This window comes from Zingiber officinale, chromosome 4B, assembly GCF_018446385.1.
Source record: "Zingiber officinale cultivar Zhangliang chromosome 4B, Zo_v1.1, whole genome shotgun sequence".
In the NCBI taxonomy this organism is placed as follows: domain Eukaryota; kingdom Viridiplantae; phylum Streptophyta; class Magnoliopsida; order Zingiberales; family Zingiberaceae; genus Zingiber; species Zingiber officinale.
The window spans coordinates 19,593,577-19,616,230 of NC_055993.1; the positions used below are offsets into that span (position 1 = coordinate 19,593,577).

The 22,654-nt window shown below is 35.9% G+C and overlaps 2 protein-coding genes and 1 non-coding gene across 14 annotated transcripts; 1 reads left to right on the forward strand and 2 right to left on the reverse strand.

Moving 5' to 3' along the window:
* The first annotated feature begins 235 nt into the window (after nt 1-235).
* LOC121974822 (vacuolar-sorting protein BRO1-like) lies at nt 236-11,934 on the forward strand. The gene is made up of 8 exons (XM_042526071.1): nt 236-1,065; nt 2,164-3,114; nt 4,465-4,554; nt 5,255-5,323; nt 5,908-6,048; nt 6,777-6,825; nt 10,862-10,965; nt 11,124-11,934. Exons 1-8 carry the CDS (start codon nt 397-399, stop codon nt 11,628-11,630), a joined length of 2,580 nt encoding a protein of 859 aa, XP_042382005.1. The 5' UTR covers nt 236-396; the 3' UTR covers nt 11,631-11,934.
* Nucleotides 11,935-12,367: 433 nt separating this feature from the next.
* On the reverse strand, nt 12,368-16,696 carry LOC121974823. 12 transcript variants are annotated; one of them, XR_006110102.1, is made up of 5 exons: nt 16,521-16,696; nt 15,698-15,804; nt 14,362-14,509; nt 14,044-14,255; nt 12,368-13,704 (listed from the first exon to the last, which is right to left on the reverse strand). XR_006110102.1 is itself a non-coding variant. In XM_042526072.1 (5 exons), the coding sequence occupies exons 1-4, from the start codon at nt 16,596-16,598 to the stop codon at nt 14,065-14,067; spliced, it is 537 nt and encodes a 178-aa protein (XP_042382006.1). In that variant the 5' UTR covers nt 16,599-16,696; the 3' UTR covers nt 12,368-13,704; nt 14,044-14,064. The 12 variants fall into 12 exon arrangements, 1 of the variants encoding a protein (XP_042382006.1); XR_006110098.1 differs by having other exon boundaries at nt 14,357-14,509; XR_006110099.1 differs by adding an exon at nt 16,240-16,333 and having other exon boundaries at nt 14,044-14,509.
* On the reverse strand, nt 16,228-16,330 carry LOC121979033. The gene has a single exon (XR_006111314.1). It is a non-coding gene; the product is annotated as a U6 spliceosomal RNA (small nuclear RNA).
* Nucleotides 16,697-22,654: the final 5,958 nt, after the last annotated feature.

The window sequence follows — 22,654 nt, forward strand, 5'->3', positions numbered from 1 at the left end:
AAATTATCATTAGAAAAAAAACAACTGATTCAATTGGGGTGGGACTGTATTTTGTCTTTTGGGCGGATTGATTTGGTGATAACCGGTGCAGCTCTACGAAAGCCCGTAGCCCGAGATTGAAGTTTCATGCACATTTTAATTATTTCTTAGAGTGAGTATTTCGTATGGTAATTGGTAAATGCTCCAAATGGTGAATTGCCGAAATGAAAATGATAAATCCCGAACCGGGTCAAAAGAATGCTAATGTGCTTGACCCTCGAGTCTCGATCCTCTCTTCCTCGACTGCATCTTCCTCTGGCCCTATCCCCAAATCTCACCTTCGCCTGCAAGTAAACTCCCAATTACAGAACTAACTCCATACGTCGGATCATCTGTATTCCGGCGAGGCGATCGGCGATGTCGTATGCGACGGCGGTCAACGTGATGCTTGCGGTGCAAGAGAAGAAGGCGTCCGCCGTCGATATCTATCGGCCACTCCGGCAGTACATCGCCACCACCTACGGCGAGCGCGAGGCGCAGGCGGCGGAGGACGACCTCGAGTCCGTCCGCCAGCTCCGCCTCGACCTCGAAAAGTCCCCCGACGCCGCTGCGAACCCTAACCTCCGTCGGGACATCCTCCTCTCCTACTACCGCGCCCTCTCCGTCATCGAGCCCCGCTTTCCTATCTCTCCTGACCGCGCCCATGTCCATTCGCTGACCTTCACCTGGTTCGACGCCTTCAAGCCCAACAAGAAGGCCTCCCAGCAGTCGCTCCACCTCGAGAAGGCCGCCATTCTCTTCAATCTTGGCGCTGTTAACAGCCAGATCGCGCTTTCCGCTGATCGGACTGATGCTGCTGGCCTGAAACAGGCTTGCAATTACTTCCAGAGTGCAGCTGGGGCGTTCGGTTATCTCAAGGATCACGCTGCAGGCAGGGCAGCCGCTGGCGGAGCCACTGTCGATCTCTCCGTTGAATGCGCTGGGATGCTGGAGAAGCTAATGCTAGCGCAAGCTCAGGAGTGTTTCTTTGAAAAGGTCATTGCCGACGCCAAACCACCTGCCCTCTGCTCTAAGGTTGCTCGCCAGGTGATGATCCCTTTAGGCTTTCTTATGTTTTTATTTTGCATGATATTTTATTTAATTACATATCCTTCTATTTGGATCTTTGGTTAATTTTCTTTGAATTTTATATTGGTTATACTTTGAACTTGAATACATATTTTTTAGATTGTTATGAGTTGGTGAGTATTGTCATTAAATTTAGATAGTTCATAAATGCAGATTTGAGTATAACATTGATTATAATCGTGTGTCTTTTTCTCGCATGAATGACCAATACATGAAATGCCGAATATTTGTATGGGTAGTTAATGTTGGTTAAAATTTGTATTCACTATATAAACATACTAATTTTATCAATTGCAATATCTGGAAGTTTAACTTTGTGGCCATCTTGGACAAGATTTGGTTTATCTTGTTCATATCTAGTCATTTTGATCTTAGGAAAACATGGCAAAACTAGCCTCCTTTGTTAAATCATTTTTGATGAGCATTTTTTTTAAGTTTCTTTGGGAGATAGCTTGTGTAATTTTTAGCATTTCTGGATTGCAAGAATCATAATTCTTCAAAAACTACAAATATAATTTTCCCACATTTGAGATTGTCATATTACTCCAGTATCCATCTATCATCTACATCACTGAATTTACTTGTTATTTTGCACCCATATTTTGTCTGTAAACTCCTTGTCGTAGTTTGTTGATTTAGGTGCCTTATAATCAATTCATGTATTGCCATATATAAAGTCCAAACCAATCAAATGTTTGACTAAGTAGAATTTGATAATTTTGTTTTCTGCTCTTGTGGAGAAAATCACATTTTAATAATGATGGTGGTAAAGTGCTAATGGAGGAAAATGCTCGACCGGGCCGGACACTTCCAAGATTAGTTGGTTCGAAGAGTGGATATTTGGATTACCAAAAATAATAATAATAAAAATAATGGAGGAAAACACATGTGGGCAACATGACAAAACAAAATCGTGTTTGGAAGTTTAAAATGGCCATATCATAGGTGGATACAATTCGTTCTACTGCAATTTAATTTTTATCAGGAAATTAACCCACTTATGGTCGTGTTTGAGATGACATACGTAAAATTGTTTCAATTCCTTTCTTGTTGCAGGTTGGCCTCTATTATGAGGAAACTCATGCAACTTTGAATGCTCCACCACTCAATCAGCACTTTGATCGTACATGGATCTCTCATGTACAACTTAAGGCAGCCCAATACTATGCAGAAGCTTGCTATAGATGTTCGTTGGATCTTCATGAGAAAGAAGAGATTGCTGAAGAAATTTGTAGGCTCAAGATTGGGATTAATGCCCTTGCTGATGCAAAAAAATCTGTAAGGGGTGTTGCTCAACCTTTGCTTGATGCTGTCAACAAACTAGAGACTAATATGAACCGAAACTTGGAGAGAGCTGTGAAGGAGAATAATCGGGTCTATTTGATGCGGGTTCCTGAAGCAAGTTCCTTGGCTGCTTTACCTGCTGCCTCTCTCGTCAAACCTACTTCGATGGCTGAAGTATTTGATGCTAGCAAGGAGACACTGTTCTCTAGGATTGTTCCTGACAGCAGCACAAAGGCTCTCTCCAAGTACACTGATATGGTAGACAACATTATTCGGACACAGGCAGAGAAATTGCAGCAAGGAAGTGAAATAGCTAGAGTTAAACTTAAGGAGATGGACCTTCCTGAGTCTATCTTAGCCTTGGAAGGTAACTTTAGTTTGCCTGTGGAACTTAAGGAAGATGTTGAAGCAGTCCAGATAAGTGGTGGCCCTTCTGGACTGGAAGCTGAGTTACAGCAACTCAGAGACTTGAGGCAAGTTAATCAGGAGCTCTTGGTTCAGACTGAGGAGTTATTGCAGAAGGAATCAAGTGAAGATGCACAATTTCGAACCCAATTTGGAACAAAATGGACAAGACCTCAATCAAGCACCCTGACAAAGAACCTGCAGGATAGATTGAACAAATTTGCTGCAAATATTAAGCAAGCTGCAGATAGTGATGCCAGGATAGAACGATCAATAAGGGACAATTTGGAACTGATGGCAATTCTTAACCGCAGACCGGTTGGTTTATTTCTTTAAATACAGGATTGTGTCTTTATTTGTTGCTGGTTCACTTTTGAAAACCATAAGCTTAAGCATTGACACGAAAGGTTTATTTGTTGCTGGTTTTTCTGTTGTCAAAAATGCTTCAGAACTTTGTTTCTCTTAGTTGCATTTTGTTATAGTGGCACGACAAAAAACCATATAGTCTATTTTTTCTTCTTTAAATTTGAATTTTGAAGCATGCCACTAAAATTTCATTGCACTTATAGGATGGTGACAGTATGCTTAGTGTACTTCTTGTTTCTTTCTTGTTACAAATTGATTATGAAAACGAAAATAATAACGGAACTATGTTTACAGTGTTGAGTAGTCACAATCTTTTTATTTTCTATGTGAAATTCAATCATATTGTAGATTATACATATTGATATGCAGTCTACTTTTTTTCATCAAGGTATTAAAAAGCAGTAAAATGTGTGGATTCAATGAGAGAATAAATAATGAAAATTCTAGTAATGAATGTGGAAAAAAGCCAACAAAAGAGGGAGAACATGCTTAGGGAAGAGAAGGAAGAAAAGACGGTTGAAAATGTAGGTTGCCAACATTGGATGAAAAGGGGGAGGTGACAATGTTATGAGGTGGGAGGATAGAAAATTAGGGGAACTTTCTAAAATCAAATAGCCTATCAATTTTTTAAAAAGTTCTAATTTTTTTTTCTCAAACTTTCTTAGACTCCTTAGGTGGACCACTGGGATGGCCTAGACTGCTGTTTGAAAAGGCTGTCTGGTAGAGAATGTCTATTAATTTTGGCATAGGCAAAGCAGTGGACTGGTCCTTTGCGAAAACAGCCTAGGCAGCCACCTTCTAAAGCAATGCTCATCATTTATCCATGCCGTTTTATTGACCATTTCTTCTACTGTTGGCCACTTTCATGCGAATTGTCTTAGTGTAATGTTTACAGACAAATTAAATTTTCTTGAGAGATTATTGATGTTTATTAAATCGATATTCATTGCTATAATAAGTTACAGTTGCAAATCAGATTCTTTTATATACACTAACAAGGAATTATTAGTTTTCACAGCTACATTTTCTGTGTAATTATTGTATTTTTCGAATTAGTTATGTGGTCCTTTTCAAAATTCAGTTTTAGGTGGAACCCTTCAACAATTAGATCTTTAGTGTTTACTCTTTATTTTCAATATATTCTTTATTCTGGTCATTACCAAGGTTCTTTTCTTTTGCTAAAATTATTTTTGATTTTCCACTATTGTGCTAAAGATGTTTCCATTATTAGGTTTTTCATCTCGTGTTTTGTGTCTTTTTTAGTCTTGATCTTCGTGAGCTGACTATAAAATCATTTTTCAGATTGAATCTGCATTACCTAGTCTTGCAAGGCCTATTATGTCTTTGGATGGCAATGAAGATGCTATTGTGGGAGCACTTAAACAGAGCTTGGTATTATTCTCCTAAATATTTATCCTGGTAGTGTTCATGAAAAATTGCAGAATTTTCAGATGTGAACTTCAATTTTAAGAGTTGGTTATTTTCCATCTTTGATCTCTGCTGAATTGTCCTTCTTCTACATTCTTCTTTTTTTTTTTATTAACTTGTAAATCAGGAGTATTTACTTTGATAAATTTTAGTAGATTAAAATTGGTTATTGGGATTCATTTGGATTTATGGTAGTTCACTTGTTGAATTGATATTGAGATGATACAAGTAACCAGCAAGCTCTTATTTTTTAGTTTCTTGGTGAATGCTTAGTGAACTAATTTTATAACAACTTATATTGTCTTTTACTTAATTAGCTCTATAAGGAAGGGATTTTGGCATTTTATAGCACCACTCCATTATCATAACCTGATTGTTAAAATATTAGCACATTAAATTGAAACTGAAAGCTAAAAGCTAGAAGGGTTGTTTTCATTTCAGCTACATATATTTCTCATTAAATGTTATTGTGATGTTATAAAATCTATATCAGATCTATTTAATCTTGTTGATATTCATTCAAGATGTTATTCTGTTTAGCTTCAGATATTAACCCAAAAATGTTTTGGAGTATCATCTATTCATTTCTCTTTTTTTTTCTTGTTGTTTTTGATATCCATGCTTTGTCTTATGAGTAAAATATTTATTATTTTTTCTTATTTAGAGGCAATTGGAGAATCTTGGTGCACAGAGGGCAGGTCTTGAAGACATGTTGAAAGAGATGAAGAGAAAGGTGGCTTTCTTTTTTCTGATGTTTGCCATCATTCTATAGTGGTAGTATTCCAACAAATGCTTGTTCCAAGGGAATAGAAAGGCTGGAATTTTGATGTTTCATCTGGCTTGTATTATCTAATTGATAGCTTGGCCATTAACATTATCCTGAAATAATTAATATGCTCACTGGGTTTTAATTTATGTGAGGAGAGTTAAAGCAAGTAGACAGCAATGTTGATGTTGGTAATTGTTGTTATATGCATTCTTCAGATTGACAAGTTTTTATCATCTGATATTAAAGATTTTATGCAAATTAATATTTATTTTTATTTTTCTTGGTTTCTTGTGTGTTTTCTGTTATTATGAATTAAATTTTTGTTGAATGATGGATTGTCATTAATTGTTGGATCATATCAAGTTGTATACAAAATTTTTATAGGCTGTCCACTAGATTTTATAAAACGAAGTGCCATAAATTATTTTGACTTAAGGTTTGGTGGATAAAAAAGTGATGATCATACCCTAGCATATGCAATGCCTTTCTGACTAAAAAATACCTAAAGTTTGCTAGTTGATTTCAATTACTATTATTATCTCTTGCAGGATGATATATTACCAAAGTTGATGTCAAGCACAGGATCACAAGAAGATCTCTTTAGGAAGGAGATATCCAAGTATGATCAGATATGTGGAGAAATTGCTCAGAATATCGAGGCACAGGAGCAAATATTGCTTCAAATTCAGGTTAACTATTTTCAAAATTGAGGTTGACTATGCTGAATTGATAAAAAAAATTAGGAATCTCTTCAGCTTTTTATGAGCTGTTTATGATCTCTGTTTTCTTTTGATAGTGAGCAATTGAACTCAGTATCTATTTAACTATGGTATTTGACTTTTGCTAGTGGTATACTGGTCTATGTATTTTCATTCAAAACTTGTTGTACATCTAGTCCTGACTCGTAACTTGTGTGAAAGTAGCATTCATTGGTGCTGCATGACAATTTCATGCATTCTTCAGTTGGTAATTTAACAGTTGATCTTTTAGATGGCATACATGAATTTCAAGAGTTTACATCTTTTAATGGTTTCCTTACTTTCATAGGTGGTCTATTGAGCCATGCCCGAGTCTTATGCTGCTTTACAGTTAAAAATCAAACTTACAGTTCAATATGTCATTAATCAAGTTTTTTTTTTTCACATCTTGACAAAAAATCTTTTATTCTTTTACTCTAAAGTGCCATCATAGCAAGAAATCTTTAATTCTTACATTTCTTCAATTCTCACATTTCTGTCACAGCACATAACAAGAAATCTTCTATTCTTTCAAAAAAAAATGCCAATGTAACATTTTCATTGCTAACATTTAATTTCCATCTTTAGGCATGCATGTTTTTTTTAAAATGTGTTTTCCCACTTTATTTCATATTCTCTATATCTTTAAGTATTCTTCCTTTCCATGTTGCTTTTCATAGGCACAAAATGAAGACTTTTCTGCTGTTTTCAATCTGGAGGATTACAAAGGTATGTTTTGCTCTTTGATGCCTTTCTTTCTCAATTTAGTTTATTTATACTGTTTCTTTAATTATGCATTTAGTTGGTGAGTCATTTATTAATGATGCTCAGTTGTGAAACATTTTCTATATTGGTAATGAATTTCCTTTTCTTCTTTTTTATATTTTCTTTAATGGGCAAAAATGAAAGGGGTGCTCCATTTTATCGGAATCATCAAAGGAGTGCCTCTTTTTGATTTTTAATCAAAAAGGCGCCCCTCCCCACTAACCCCTCCCCCGTCCCGTCGTAAAATGACACAACTCCCTTCAGTATTATGACATTATTAACTCTTGCTGCCACATGTATTAAATCCTAAACCGATCCCATCATCAGCTAGTTGTACAAACACGACGAGTTCACGTTACAAAACTATAGTTGATGCAATGTTGTAATAGTTACAGTCTCGTAGATACTATCGTAGTTATAGCAGTTACAATTCATAGCTGTGACAATGTGAATGTTGTTGAACAAGACAAGTTTGTATTGTAGCAATTATAAAATCGTAGCTGAAGTAGGTTGTAGTAGCTTCACGTACCAGCTATCGTAGTTGTTATAATGTGAATGTTCTTGAACACATCAAATCCGCTTGACCAATTTAATATTAAATGCATGTGGCAGAAAATAATAATGTTAAACACTGTACTTGAGGACCACCCTGTTATTTTACAGGGAGGTTGATGGGGGTGGTGGGGGCGGAGTACCCTTTCGATTAAAAATAAAAAAGGTCTTTTAATTATATAACTTGATGATTCCAAAAAAAAAGGGGCACTCCTTTGAATTTGGCCCTTCTTTATTATATAACTTACAGGCCATACATTGACCCTATCCTGGTGTAATGGGTCAATTTTCCAAACTTAGATCGCTAGGTAAATCAGAATCGTTTGATTCAAGATTTATATCATGCAATACATTATGATTTACTTATAAAACAACAAGGTCTTTTACATATGAGCTGAAAATGAAAAGAAGTATGATGATTTGGTTTATTTAATATGAATATTATCTTATATAATTCTAAAAAAAATAAGAAAAAAACCGATAACTTAAATCTAACCAAGTAAATTTAACTAAGAAATTTTAAATTAAACTCAACATATTGGAAATTCAACCAAAATCAATAAAAAGGAAAGAAAGTAATTAAGGTGATATATGAGAAAAGTATTTAGGTCAAAGAAAGTGGAACCTTAAAGTCAATGAAATGATGATATGTTTTCACATAGAGACACATAATTAAGGTGGCCTAGACACCTAATAAAAATTGAGAAAAATAAGTCTTATTACATTAATACACAATGAGAATAAGGTTGAAACTGATTGTGATTTAAAAGTCAATCTCATATCAGAAGTTTTCTATATCAAAATCAATAAAAAGGAAAGAAAGTATGAATTTTGTTATACGAGAGAAATATAAAGGTCAAAGAAAGTGGAACCTTAAAGTCAATGAAATGATGGTACTGCAAAAGAAGTTTTTTTATTTACATAGTTAAAATTGATAATAATTAAGGTGGATTAGACACCTAATAATAATTGAGAAAAATAAGTCTTATCACTTTAATACACAATGAGAATAAGGTTGAAATTGAACGTGATTTAAAAGTCAATGTCATATCAGAACTTATCTTCTATTGGATAATGATTTCTCTCTCAATAACATTTGTTAACTAAAGTTCATATGGTTCATTTGATTTTAATTTTTGATGGAATGAAATAAACAATAGTTTATATATTATATGAACCTATATATCTTTATTATACATAAAAAAAATCAACTTACTTGATCTATACTATTCATACTATTAGGCTATTAGATATAATATTATATTATATTATTTTACATATTTTTTCAATCTCAGAACTATATAATAGATCTTTTTAAATATATTTCATGATTCAATATAATTCACAATACAAAATAATTATTAGTCATTCAAAAATATGAACATTTTGGAGAAAAATAACTTCTTAAATAGAGGGTAACTTTATTTTTCCTCACATTAATAGAGGAAGAAGATCAAAGAAGATTTAGTTAGCAATAATAAAACGGTATAAAATTTATTTAACAAATGATGATATAGTAGGAGATTAAGTCTGATGGCGTAGGAGGATTCATATAGTCGATTCCATTTAGTGTGATAAATGTTTGGTTGTTGTATCCAAAGTCCTCTGTCCTTACTAGGAAACCCCTTTCCTCCATTCTCTATTGTTGTCCATGAGCTCTACGCTCTCATATTTGTTTGTATGTTTGCCTAAGCTACTTTAATTGAATGAACCTCATTGATGTGGATTGATCAGACTGCCCAACCTACCTTGATCGCTTCTACTAACCAAGTTGTTTAGATCAATTGGCCCACTTGAACCACCTAGTGTTCTTGCTCCAGTTCTGATTAGCCTGACCCACTTAGCTCGTTCACTCAAACCGCCCACTGCTAAGGCTCACGGCTGTTTAACTTGGCCAACTCATACTGATCTAGCTAGCCATAATGACCTAGTTAGCCCAGACTAACCAAACACCAGAGCTAATTCAATTTATAGACTCCACTGGATTAATTGACCTCCCAGATCTCACAACCTCATTGCTTGACCTGCCCAAATTGAGCGACTTGCCAAGATCAATCAACTGGCCCACTCAACTCGGATCAACTAATCAGCCTGCTCAAACTACATTAATTAATTAACCTGCCCGATCAAATCGATCCAGCCCATCAAGACCTATCTCTCAACTGGACTGATTGGCATGCCTTAACTGCACGATTGAGATGACTACACATTTATAAAGACACCCCACCCCACCTGTTATTCATCTCCAGTTCCAAATCATCCTCTCAATCACCTATTCAATATTACTTTGACATGGTAAAATCAACTGTCTTCATTCAGTCACTTTTCTTTGATAGAAAGAGGTATAATCTAGCTTCAATATTGTTAGCATTATAAATTTTTGTATATATAATTAGTTTTAATTTATTTTTCCATTTTTATTCTATATAAAAATGCCTAGAGCTGTGGCATAACTAGTCCCCTTTTTGCAATTGGCTCATGAAATTTTAATATATCTCAATGGAATCAATCCAATACTAATAAGAGATCAAGTGACACAAAATTAGTGGAATATCATTGATTTTCCTCTAAAAAACATAGATTATGGAGTTCTCCCTATGGAGATTGTGGGCATAGGTTCCACAAATACACCTTGAATGAGGTTATATGTATATCATGGTGATACCAAATGCTAGCTGGTGATATCTGCAGATCATAGGGGTAGGAGAGTCAAAACCTGCAAGGAGAATTAACTTCAATAGAACTTTCAGCAATTGTAGTTTCCATATGTATTTGAAATCGTGTAATTTCATTAAATGAGGATCATGTTTTTGTGCATCTCCCCCTAAAATGATCTCATGTATTTATTTATTTTTTAATAAAAATCTTGACCTAACAAATTAACTTGAGGACGATCCTTTCTGGCATGGGAAATCCAGACCCAGCTTTTGTGTGCTTAGGATTCAGGTATTTTGGGCCATGACAAACAACCTTTCAATAGTTGGGTCTGACCGTCCCAGCCATACACTGCTTGTGAGATAATGGGCGGATTTGGGCCCAGGCTGTGCTTGGCCCAGGACCCCAGTAACATCCCTAGTGAGAGTAGAGCCTCAGACGATGATTAAAATGGAGAAAATATGTGAAGATATTAAGAGCATGTTTAAGGATTGCTGATAACTTTCATTTACAGACAAGTGAATCAATTAAGATGTGAGGCCTAAAAGAAAATAAAAAGGAAAGTAAGTTTATATAATATAAAAGGCCTAAAATAACCTAGTTATTATTTATGCTACACAGAACCCAATAGTGGGATAACATCCATATATCCAACTGTAGGTAGTTGGGATACATATGACTTGAGCTACTGTAGGCCCAGGTTGTGCTTTAGTTCCTTTTGTACACTACGTCTTCTTTCGACATGTTGAACACAGTACTGAATCTTTTTTTATATTCTAACCAATTTCAACAGCTGATCGTGAGAGGTGCTACAAACAGATTGCTGCTGCAGTAGCAAAATATAGAGAAATCAAGGAGAACGTCAATGAAGGGCTGAAGTTTTATGTTACTCTTCAGGTATGCTAGTTTCATATATCTGACTCTAAATACTCTCCTGAAAAAATGGCAACTTTTGAAATAAATTTATACCTGAGTAACCATGAATGACACTGTTGTGACTTGGGAGGCTACTGATGCATTGTGGCAAAAACTGAAGTAATCTTCCATTTCTTCAGGATGCAATAACAAATATAAAGCAGCAATGCAGCGATTTTACAATGACCAGAAGCATTCAATGCCGGGAAATGATTGAAGATGTGCAGAGGCAGTTATCTGGACTCAGCTTCAAAGCTGATGTGAGGCCTAGTTATAATTATCCTTCAGCTGATCAAGCCAGTATACAAAGGAATGCTTCTCAACAATCCGAACTACAAAGCACTCCACAACACCCTCAGGCAGCCTTCCATCACCGACCTGGGGAACAGCCAAGGCCTGGATACTCACATCCCTACCCTGGGTACACCAATCCTCAGCAGGCTCCTTACTTGGCTCCAACTGGTCAATACCAGCATCCACAACAGCCACCCAGCCATCAATATGGGCAACCAGCATATCCAGGATGGCGTGGACCATACTACAATGCACACCAACATCCACAAGGTTCACATCCCCCGCCTCCCTATACAATGCCATCTCCTTACCCTCCGCCACCTCATCAGGGAAGCTATTATAGACCTCAGTGAAATATTGAGCTGATCAGCTTATGAAACTCCATTTTCTCCTCCGCCCTGTGCGATCAGTCATGTATAGGTGGTGTACCATATGAGACCCTTGTAGTATTTCATGGGCATATTTTGTTCAATAATTCTTGCATAGTGTCCAGAAACATATTGAGTTTGTTCTACTTTCATCATTCTGTTTGGAGTAAATGGAGAATTCTGCAAAATGATGTTTGACCAATGTACTTATTCCTAGTTCCTAGTGTTATCAATTTTTTATGTCCAGCAAATAAATAAATAAATCTCTTGGTGTGTGTGTTCAGAGATATACTGTAGTTTGCCGAAGTAGATGTGGCGACCAGCAGAGGAACCTCCATCAAATGGGCGTCAACTCCTTAGCCCATCTTGGGAAACTAGTCATCTTTGCATAGATCAAAGTGATCAATGTAGGCCAATATATGCATCTCCAACTTAAACAAGTGGTCCTGTAAGACCATGTATTGTGAACTCAAGGGGACCAAGAACCGTAGCCTAGTTGAAAGTATTTCTCCAACTTAAGATCACTGATCACCTAAGATTTGGAATCATTCACCATTATCCAGCGGGTTAAAATCATTCTCATTTACATTTGAAGTTATTACATAAAAGCAGGATGCTTTTTTTTTTTTTTTTTTTGTGGGGGTGATTTCACATAGATAAGTGTTTTTTGTGGGGGTGGTATTTTCACATAGAAACTTGCTGTGTGAAAGATATCAATCAATACGTCAACTTTGATTATTACTCCTTGTTTAAAAAATAAAAGCTTCCATTCACAATCAAAATCAAATTGAAGTTAATACAGTTCAACTAGTTCCTCTGAAGCAAAACGTGACCTCGACCTGCCTCCTGATTCAAGGTGCATTCATTTAAATTGGCTGAGTCACACAACTGAATCAACAACTCCACTCCAATTCGGATATGAAGACACACATCGAACAACAGGAACTTATCAGGAATCTATCGTTTCATTGTTCTTCCTTTCTACTTTACGGTCCAATTACTTGCATAGACATATAAGAAGAGCAAAAATCATTTTATCACTTTCCTTCCTCTCCCTCTTATCTTCTATCCCAGTAATTCAACCCTTAGTTGCCTTTCTTGTGAAGGCATCATCAGATAAAAACACGATCAGAAGCTCAAACAGCACGATAACAACTAGTATTGCAACCATAGTGAAAGCAAAGGCTATCCAATAAGTATCCCAAAAAAGGGTTAAGGAGATAGTACTATTTTGTCTTATAGTACTATTTTGCATATCTAGAGGGAACAAAACCAAAGAAGATAGATTCAGCAAGCTTAAGGAGCCTGACACAAACCTCTATTCCATTTAGGTTAATAATTTGTCAATAGCAAGATGAGATAGATAAACCATAATAAGGAATCTGTCTCCAAATATGTTGTGACTTCACTAGATGAAATTTCAATCCCCAGCAACAGATGGATTCTTTGCCCACAAGCAAGTCCCCATATGCTCTTAACAGAGACTCATTAACTGATACTTATGATCGATGCCGCAACATTATCAAAGATAACACAGGATACACCTTAAAAGGCCTTTGTTAGAGCTATACTGAAACACAATTCTATTTTGACGGATAAGTTAATTGCTATTGAGCATTGAAATCATATACAGAATTCCCCTTGATGCATCCCAAAATAACTGCAGAATGCATGGAAAGCCATTTAAGTTATTTAAGATATCCAAGCCACTGGGAAAAGCTTCACTGATTTGGTGTATAAATGCATCTGCATGAGGACAATAACACCGGAGACTTCTTTTCTCATTACAATGCCTATACTGGAGTGCTATGCCCTTGCAAATTTTTGTCTGCAAGAAGTAGATCATCTGCTCGGGGTTGACAGAGGAGGCAGAAAGTATTGTGGAGCAAGTGGAGAATTTTGGAAAGTTCTACTGTATATAATAGTTCTTTCTGCATCCTCAGTCAAATTAGTTATTTGATTGTGCCGGTATACAGTGGATTGGTGATATTTGAAGACATGATTTTCATTTGAGTCTTGCAACTGTAGTGTCATGCCCACTTCTAAAAACTGTAAAACTCTGCATGTAATTAACAGAAATAAAACCAAGTCACATACTTCAGTTTTCACAAAAAGTTTAAGCATAAATATAGCAACCAGTCATAGCAGACATATGGGCATAACAACTGTAAAAGATTGATGTCCCCATATTCTTCAACTCTAGACTGACAAAAGAACTCACATCTTTTGCAAGAAGATTGTAAACAAGATCCAGAGTATGAAAAATTTGACCTAATAGCATAACATAGCTTTGGAACTTTGTATAAAGTGGCTAACTATGTTTGCATTGAATCTCTGAAAACCTGAATTAATGGTAACCTCATTAATTAAGGATATGTAAGACCTGATTCCAACTTACTCTTGACTCAAATCTGATCCATCAACTGTTGTAAGTCTTCTTTAACGTTGATTTGATGGTTCTATTAAAGTTGGTATCTGTACATAAATATAAAGAGCAGTCTGGTGCACGAAACTCTCGCCAACCGGGGAAGAATCTATTGTATGCAACCTTACTTTGCAAAAGGTTGTTTCCGAGATTTGAACCTGTGATCTCTAGGTCAGGCTCCCCTTCTGTATTTGTACATAAATATAAGCCACTAAAACAAAACAAAACAAAGCATGCGCACTTATCAAGAATGCCCAAGGATGTTTCCAAACAACAAAAAATTGACCTTACAATTCATATTGCCTGAGATATTTCTCCCTATTTGGAAGCCCTAAATTTTGTCTACAGGCCAAGAAATTTAGATTAAAATGTAGAAGGTTAACATCAGCTTCAAAATTTGCCATTGTTGTGAGGTCAGCCATTAAGCACACCTTGGAAACTGAGAAGATTCCACAGATCACCCAGGTTAGTTTTAGATGAAAGAACTTGCATAATAGCCTTAAGAAAATAGATCAGCAGAAAAATGAATATTATTAACAATTACATAAATCATGCAACTAAACTGGCAGACAACCAATTTAGCTGATGATACTCATTTATCAACATTCTGGGTGACTGCAACACAATCCAATTTTGTATTCTTCGCTATATTTCTACTGTCATGAGAGGATGGACCATGCAAGTAAAACAGAAATCACATAGAAATGCTTTTCCCTATAAAGTTGTTATAGCCTAGTAATTGTCAAACATGAATCAAACATCAACTGAAGTGTTATGAAAACTCTAATTTTTTCTCAACACAAGTCTGATTTTCCAGTACTCAACCGTTATCCATCATGAAACTATAGAGCAAATGGGGCAAACAACAGAACTAAAGTTTGATGTAATAGTTGATAGCTTTGTTCCTTTTTGACACATCCATTTTTCATTAATCAGTATAAGACAATGGAACATGAAAGTAGCTATTGGCTTCAGGAAGAATAACAAAGCTTGACGTTCTAACTTCTAAGTTAGGACTCGTGTCTTAAAAAAAATCAAATACAAAGACTGAGTAGCAAATTAACGCAAGGTTTGAGGTATAGAAGAAAAACCAAAGGTCAGTTTGCTAGCATAGAAAATGGAGGAAGGTAGAAGTTTAAACTTAACACCTAAGAAGAATGCAAATAAGGATAGGCAAGCAAGAAAAAAAAATTAAAACAACAATGGATGGAGAAAGAAATTGAGTTCTGACTACAGTAAGATCCAAAGTAAAATTTTTGAAGCTTATTACACCTACAAGAAAACCAAAGAGGAGACAACAATCATCAAAAAGCTAAATCACGAAGTTGGGGGCCAACATCGGTAGGAGTTCTTATAGATTATAAAATTGTCTCTAGTACAAAAGAACCTATATTTTAACTATTACATTATCATAAGAGTTTATATAATTTTGTTTATATCATGTTTGGTATTTGAAACAAAATGTATTTTCACACCTCTTCACTCACTATATTCATGCTCCCATGAGAAGATGAAGGATGTAAGACAAATCATATCAAATTGATTTTTCTCAAACAAAAAGAAAAATTGTTATATTCTGACTTGTCAAATATGAATCAAAATCCATCAGAAGTGTTAAGATAAGTACATGTCTGGTTTTTCCTCTACGCATGTTGGATTTTTCAGTACTCCAGAGTTAGCCATCATGAAACCATTGGGCAAAGGGAAGCAAACAACAGATTCCTTTTGGCACATCTATCATAAAATATTAAATCGGATGAGAATAATCTTTCTAAAAGAAAACTTGGATAAGAATAAACAAGCCTAACGTCCTCAGTACTAACTAGGGCAGCGTTCACGTCGTTAGAGAATGCATAGACGAACAAACAACAGACCAAGAGTAAAACGATGCACGGAGAACAAAGGTCAGATTTTTATCACAAAAAATGGTTTAAGGCAGAGGTTAAATCCTAAAAGCAATCCAAATAAGGATCGACGCAGAATAAAAAATTAAAACAATGATAGATGAAAAAGGAGAAGTTGATTTCCGACCACAGGAGGATTCAAAGCAGTTTTTTGAAAGTTCGCATTAGAAATTAGGCCTCCGTGGAAACCGGAGAATAGCCAGCGATCTTCCGAAAGCTAAATAATGGATTAAAAACAAAAGTTTAAGGGAAAAAAAATTTGGACCATTTCTCGATTTATGCGTGTCATCCTTGCGCAGGGGCCATGCTAATCTTCTCTGTATCGTTCCAATTTTATCGGATGTCTCCGAAGAGACAACCTGCAGGCAAGGGCAATTGCTTAAGTCGCCTCTTTTCTACAGTTAAATTGGCGATGTGGGACTTAACGGCCAGGTGAAAGCCCTATGTAAGTGGATCGGCGTCACTTGGTGAAAGAAGAGGCACTTCATTCGAAGCTCCAAAGGGGAGGAGGAAGGGGGAGCCTGAAGGAGGAGAAAAAGTGCATACCTGGAGCAGCAGCAAGCAGCACTGCAAAGAGGTGAGTGGTGGGGCATGGCGTCGCCTGCTTCTTCGTCGTCGCCGCATGCTGACGCCGACAGGCAAAGAGGGAGACGAGCTCTCCACCCTTTCTTGTGTCCGTGTCGATTCGAATTCTACAACCACCGAACTCGACGCTTTGGGTTCAGTTCGGCTTCCGGCCTTCCACCTAAGTCATTTATTAAAAAAAATACATTTTCAAAATTAATAATTAATCTTATTCATTTAAAAAAACTATTTTATTCTATTAATGTTATTTTATTTTTATTTCTTTAGAAAAAAAAAAAATGAACCGTCATCTCGTCCACCCATACTATTGGGAGGGAGATAATAGCCCAAGTGATAATTACCTAGGCTATATTTACAGAGATGATGAAACTCTATTAAGGGGGCGTTTGGTTCTTTCTTAAGAATAAGAATGGGAATGAGAATGAGAATTATTATATTGTGGAATGTGAATATCACTCTTAAAAGTAATGTTTAGTTAGTTGCATATTTTCTATCAGAATAAATAAAAATTTCCTTTTTTACCCTTAAAGAAAAATAACAGAAAAAATTAGATGTGAGAGAAAGATGAATATGAGAGAAAAATATGATGAAAGAGAATGATGAGAGAGAAAGTGTGATGAGAAAGAATGAAAAGAGAGAAAGTATGATGAGAGAAAATGAGAAAAGAGAATGTGATAGGAGAAAGCATGATGAGAGAAGATGAGAAAAAAAATATGATGTGAGAGAAAATATGATGGGAGAGGATGAAGAGAGAGAAAATGTAATGAGAAAAAATGAGGAGAGAGAAAATATGATGAGAAAAAAAAGAGCAGTGAATGTGATGGGAGTAGACCTGACCACGGTTCAGAATTGACGGTTCGGAACCGCCGGTTCGACGGTTCCAGGCAGGTCGACCCTTAACCTTAACCGCCCAAGACGGTTACGGTTCACGGTTCAGAACCGCCGGTTCACGGTTCGGTTCACGGTTCGTCACGGTTCAAGATTAATATGTTAAAAAAAATTAAAAATTAAACATTAAAAATTAAAAATTAGAAATTAAAATTTATTAAAAAAAGGGCTTGCACTTATTTAAGTTGCCTACGTATCCCTTTAGGGGAATCAAAGCCCACGTACTTCTTTTACATTTTTATCCTTTTACATTTTCATTCACTTCCATTTCCTGTTCCTGTTGTATTTGTTCCTTCAGTATCAAAATCTTCAACTTCGTCATCTGAAAGTTGCATTCCTTGGATTCTTTTCTCCGCTCTGATCCAATCGTCCAGTAATGCTTGGCTTCCAATGAGTCGGGAGACAAAGTTGATCGTCGTTCATCTAATATGTTGCCGCCGGCACTGAACGTCTGCTCCACAGCAACAGTTGACACTGGACAAGCTAAAATTTCTTTTGCGATCACGGAGAGAACGGGAAAGCTTTGAGCCTTCTGTGACCACCACTTTAAGATATCGAAGTTTTCGCTATCTGCTTCATTAAAATCAAAAGAAGTCGTAACATAATTCTCAAGTTCCTGTGTGGAACTTGAGGATCCCCGTGGACGTTTTGTCCGTTCTTTTAATAAAAGTTGTACTTTTGTAAGTTTTAAATTACTACTAGTAGTTTGTTGAATTTCAGAAATATTAATTTGTGTTCCATATTTTGCATAATATTTATTATAAATATCATATAAATAAATTCTAACATTATATATAATATTAGCTGGATCAGGGGAAGAAGAATCTTTAATTGGAATTAAAGCATCATAATATAAAGTTAACATTTCTTGTAAAACTTCTAATTTAAATCTAGGATCTAAAGCAAATGCAATTAAATAAATTTCAAGAATTAAATAAAAATATTTTTCCCATTTAGTTTTCATAGCTAAGATGCAAGGAGATAAAGATTCATTATTAATATGTTCATTTAAAACTAATACTATATTAGAAAAATTTTCTAAAACTAATTGAGCAGTGGGATAATAAACACCGGAAAGTTGTTCGGTTGCATCATTAAATACTTTTAAAATTTCACAAATACTACTACAAATATTCCATTGTTGTGAAAATAAATATATATTAGTATTAGTGTTTTGTGCAAAAAATGAACATAATAATTCTTTATATTGAAATGAATCTTGTAATAATTGGTATGTTGAATTCCAACGTGTTGGTACATCACGTGGAAATTTTTTAGGTCTCATTCCATTAATTTTACAAAATCTACCCCATTGTTTCATTATAGATGGATGAGACCATAAATAAGAAATTGCAATTCTAATTGGTTTAATATAACTTTCTAAAATTTTTAAACCATCTTGAACATATAAATTTAAAACATGGCAAACACAACGAATATGAAAAAACAAACCTCCAATAATAGGTTGACAAACAAATTTTAGATCATCTATACAAGCGGTATTAGAACTAGCATTATCTAATGATATTGAAAATATTTTATGAGTTAAACCATATTCTTCTAAAATTAAACATAATAATTGTGCGATATTATGAGCATTATGTGATTCATCAAAAACTCTATAAGCTAATAATCTTTTTTGGAGGTTCCAAGAGTTATCGATCCAATGGCAAGTCACACCCATATACGAATGTGTTTGCCAATGATCACTCCAAATATCGGAACATAAAGAAACTTTATTATCTAATTTACTAAATTCATCAATTAAATTCTTTTTCCCTTGTTTTAATAATTTTTTAATTGTACGAGTAAGTGTAGTCCTAGGAACACGTTTAGCACATGGATTAAGAGATTCTTTACAAAAATCTTCAAATGTGCATTTAGATCCAAAACTAAAAGAAAGATGTTCTACGGAAACAAATTTAGCTAATGATTCTCTTAATTTATTATCCGAATATAAAAATAAATCGGAATCGGTACTACCGTTAGTTGAAGAAAATCTTGATAATTGTGTTTGAGAACGGTCGAGTCCATATTCCGTCGGGTGCTTCGTTTCTACATGTCGTTTCAACGACCCATAGCCGCCGCCGGCTTGGAATTTGTAGGAAGCATTGCAGTGCTTACATTTTGCACGCATTTCTCCCGACGGAAGAGTGACCTTCTCAAAATGTTTAGTAAAAATAGAAGACTTTAGAGGAGGAAGTTCCCGAACCTTAGAAGTAATTGCATCGGTACTTCCTTGTGTTTCGGGTGTCGGATTCGGAAGATGCTCGATCTCATCATCGGTGGATTGAATGTTGGGGTCCTCCTCCCGCGGATTCATTATTTGCTTTCCCTTCCGAGCTCGAGATGATGCACCTCCGCGGCCTCCTTCCATTGTAATTGAAAATTGAAAACGAAAGCGTGTAGAGATTAGAGAATACGAAAATGAGATTAAGAGTAGAGAAGATGTGTGTGAAAAATGATGAAATAAGCTCTCTATTTATAGAGTTTTGATAGTAACGGACACTAAATCATAGCCATTGATCAAAAAACGGTCAAATGATCCTAACCGTTGAAAAAAATACCTAAAAAACCCTCCCAACGGCTACGAACCGCCGGTTAACCGGCGGTTCAAGCCGTTTAAAAAAAAAAAAAAAAAAATTTGCGGCTGAACCGCCGATTCAACCCGCCGGTTAACCGGCGGTTCGCCGGTTTTTACACCCAATGAACCGGAACCGGCCCGGCAACTTGCCGAGCCGGTTCCGGTTCGACCCAGCGAACCGGGTCAACGGGCAACCGGCCCGTTGACCCGGTTACGGGCCCGGGCCGGGTCCGGGCCAGACCTGGCCCGGGGTCGGGTCTAGATGGGAGAGATTGAGGAGAGAGAAAGTATGATGAGAAAGAAAGTATGATGAGAGAGAAAGTGTGTTGAGCAAAAAAAGGAGGGAGTGTGACAAGAAAGATTGAGGAGAGAGAAAGTGGGATGAGAGCGAAAGTGTGATGAGAAAAAAAAAAAGAGAAAAGAGAGTGTGATGGGAGAGATTGAGGAGAGAGAAAGTATGATGAGAGCGAAAGTGTGATGAGAAAAAAAGAGAAAAGAGAGTGTGATGTGAGAGATTGAGGAGAGAGAAAGTATGATGAGAGAGATTGAGGAGAGAGAAAGTATGATGAGAGAGAAAGTGTAATGAAAAAACCAAAGAAAAGAGAGTGTGATAAGAGATATTAAGGAGAGAGAAAGTGTGCGATAAAATGATGAGAGAGAACAAGGAGAGAGAAGTGATATGAAAGAAAAATAAATAAATAAATATATTTTGATATTTGAAATTAAGGGAGAAAATTTTAGTTTTATGTCAAGTGTATTTTTGGAATAAAGGAATATTTTGATTGATGAAAATAGGGTAATACTCATTAAAGGGGAAGTACATAAGAATGAATTATTACCCAATTTAAGAATTCATTCCTTTATTTATATTCCTATTCCTATAATCCAAACATTAACAATGATTCTTAGTCCTATTCCTCACTTTTATTTCTTTAAATCAAACGTCCCCTAAGTTTTGATATTATTGTATAGATTGTTACTTTCATTTCTGAATTTATTTGATGGTAAAAGAATTTTTTTTTAAAAAAAAACTAAGGTAACATTGCCCCTTTGGAGATAATCCTATAAATTGTAGTTTCTCTTGGAGATCAGTGTAACGCCCGAAAATTCTCAAAAGACTTTTATAAATATCCTAGTATTTTTCCGGAATTTTAGGATATTTTTATGAAATTTTTAGAGTAGTGGAAGTAGCAAAAATAAATAGAAACGCAAAATAACCTAAGCGGGAATTGAACCCGAGACCTATAGGACTTTAAGTTTTATAGATAACTCTAGTAACCAAGTGAACCCAGCAGGGTCATGCTAAAAGAAAAAGGAATTAATTAGATTTATGTTAGAGTTGGGCCGAATTACCCACTTAATATAAATAGGAAAATTATTAAGTGGGGGATGGTTTTAACGCAACTTTCTCTTCCTCAAACCCTCACCGCCGACGCCACTTCTCTCTTCCTCACCCTCTCGGCATACTAAGCCAAGGAAAGGCTAGGGTTTCATCTCTAGGGTCATAAGGGCTCCTTCCAGCAACAACTCCGACACGAGGACGCTCTTCTCCGCGAGAAGAACACGTAGACGCAAGGAGATCGTCGAAAAGATCTTCTTCACCGGAAAACTAGCGATTAGAATCGTAAGAAAACTAGCGCAAGAGGTAAGAAACCCCTCACCTGCAGTATAAGTAGTTTTTCATACGTTTTATGCATCAGTTAGTCATATGCAGAATTTTCAGTATATAGGGTGTGAATTAGTGCACACCAAGTGTTTGTTTTAATGCTTAGCTCAGTAAAATGCCACTATAGGCATTCCAATAGTTTAGATAAATGCAGTAGAAGCATTTTATAGCACATTTAGTCTTGCTACAGCTTTTATGGGGCTACGGTCCAATGGGTGGGCTCCCACAGTCGCCTCTAGGTTTAGATAACCTAGTTCTAGGTTTAAACAACCTAGTAAAGGCAAGACAAGAATTATTAGCTTATGCTTAGTATTATACTTTTAGCAGTGGCACTGTACTGGACTAGATGTCCATTGGGTTGGGCTCCCATAGTCGTCCCTAGGTTTAGATAACCTAGTAAACCCTACTAGATTCGGAATTTGCAACCCCGGGTTTAGTTAGGGATGCGCGCACAACAAGTACAATTGCCGGGCCCATCAGCAGCATGATTATGTATTTTCATCTATTTATGATAAATAGTTTTCAAAACTTCACAATATAGTTTATGTGAATATAGAGTAGCTTAACATCAGTTAGCAGTAGTGTAGCTTAGTTTTTATTTCAGTTTAGTTCTTATGGATCCACATGATGATTTATGCTTAGCTATGATTGCCATGTATCGTATGTGATTATGTCATGTTTTAGAATCCATGTTTAGCAATGTTCAGCATATATTTCAAATAGCATGTTTTAAAAGCATAAATTGCATCGTATGCATGTTTTGTGAGGTAGATGGTTTCTTACTAAGTTCTTGAGCTTACAGATACTCCTTTTCCTTATACTGCAGATAAAGGTAAAGGAAGGATGGATTAGCGGAGGCTGGAGGACAATGCAAGGAAGATGTGTGTGGATGGAACTTAGAATAAAGATCTTGGAGAAACTAGCAAAATTAGAAACCTTTAGCATTTTCTTAAGTTA

Coding starts and splice junctions, on each gene's coding strand:
- LOC121974822 (XM_042526071.1), top strand. CDS start 397: ATGTCGTATGCGACGGCGGTCAACGTGATGCTTGCGGTGCAAGAGAAG. Junction 3,115..4,464: donor CAATTCTTAACCGCAGACCG/GTTGGTTTATTT, acceptor ATCATTTTTCAG/ATTGAATCTGCATTACCTAG. Junction 10,966..11,123: donor AGTTTTATGTTACTCTTCAG/GTATGCTAGTTT, acceptor CCATTTCTTCAG/GATGCAATAACAAATATAAA.
- LOC121974823 (XM_042526072.1), bottom strand. CDS start 16,598: ATGCGGCGACGACGAAGAAGCAGGCGACGCCATGCCCCACCACTCACC. Junction 16,334..16,520: donor GCTGCTTGCTGCTGCTCCAG/GTATGCACTTTT, acceptor CCTTGCCTGCAG/GTTGTCTCTTCGGAGACATC. Junction 14,510..16,239: donor CACGCATAAATCGAGAAATG/GTCCAAATTTTT, acceptor GAATCTTCTCAG/TTTCCAAGGTGTGCTTAATG.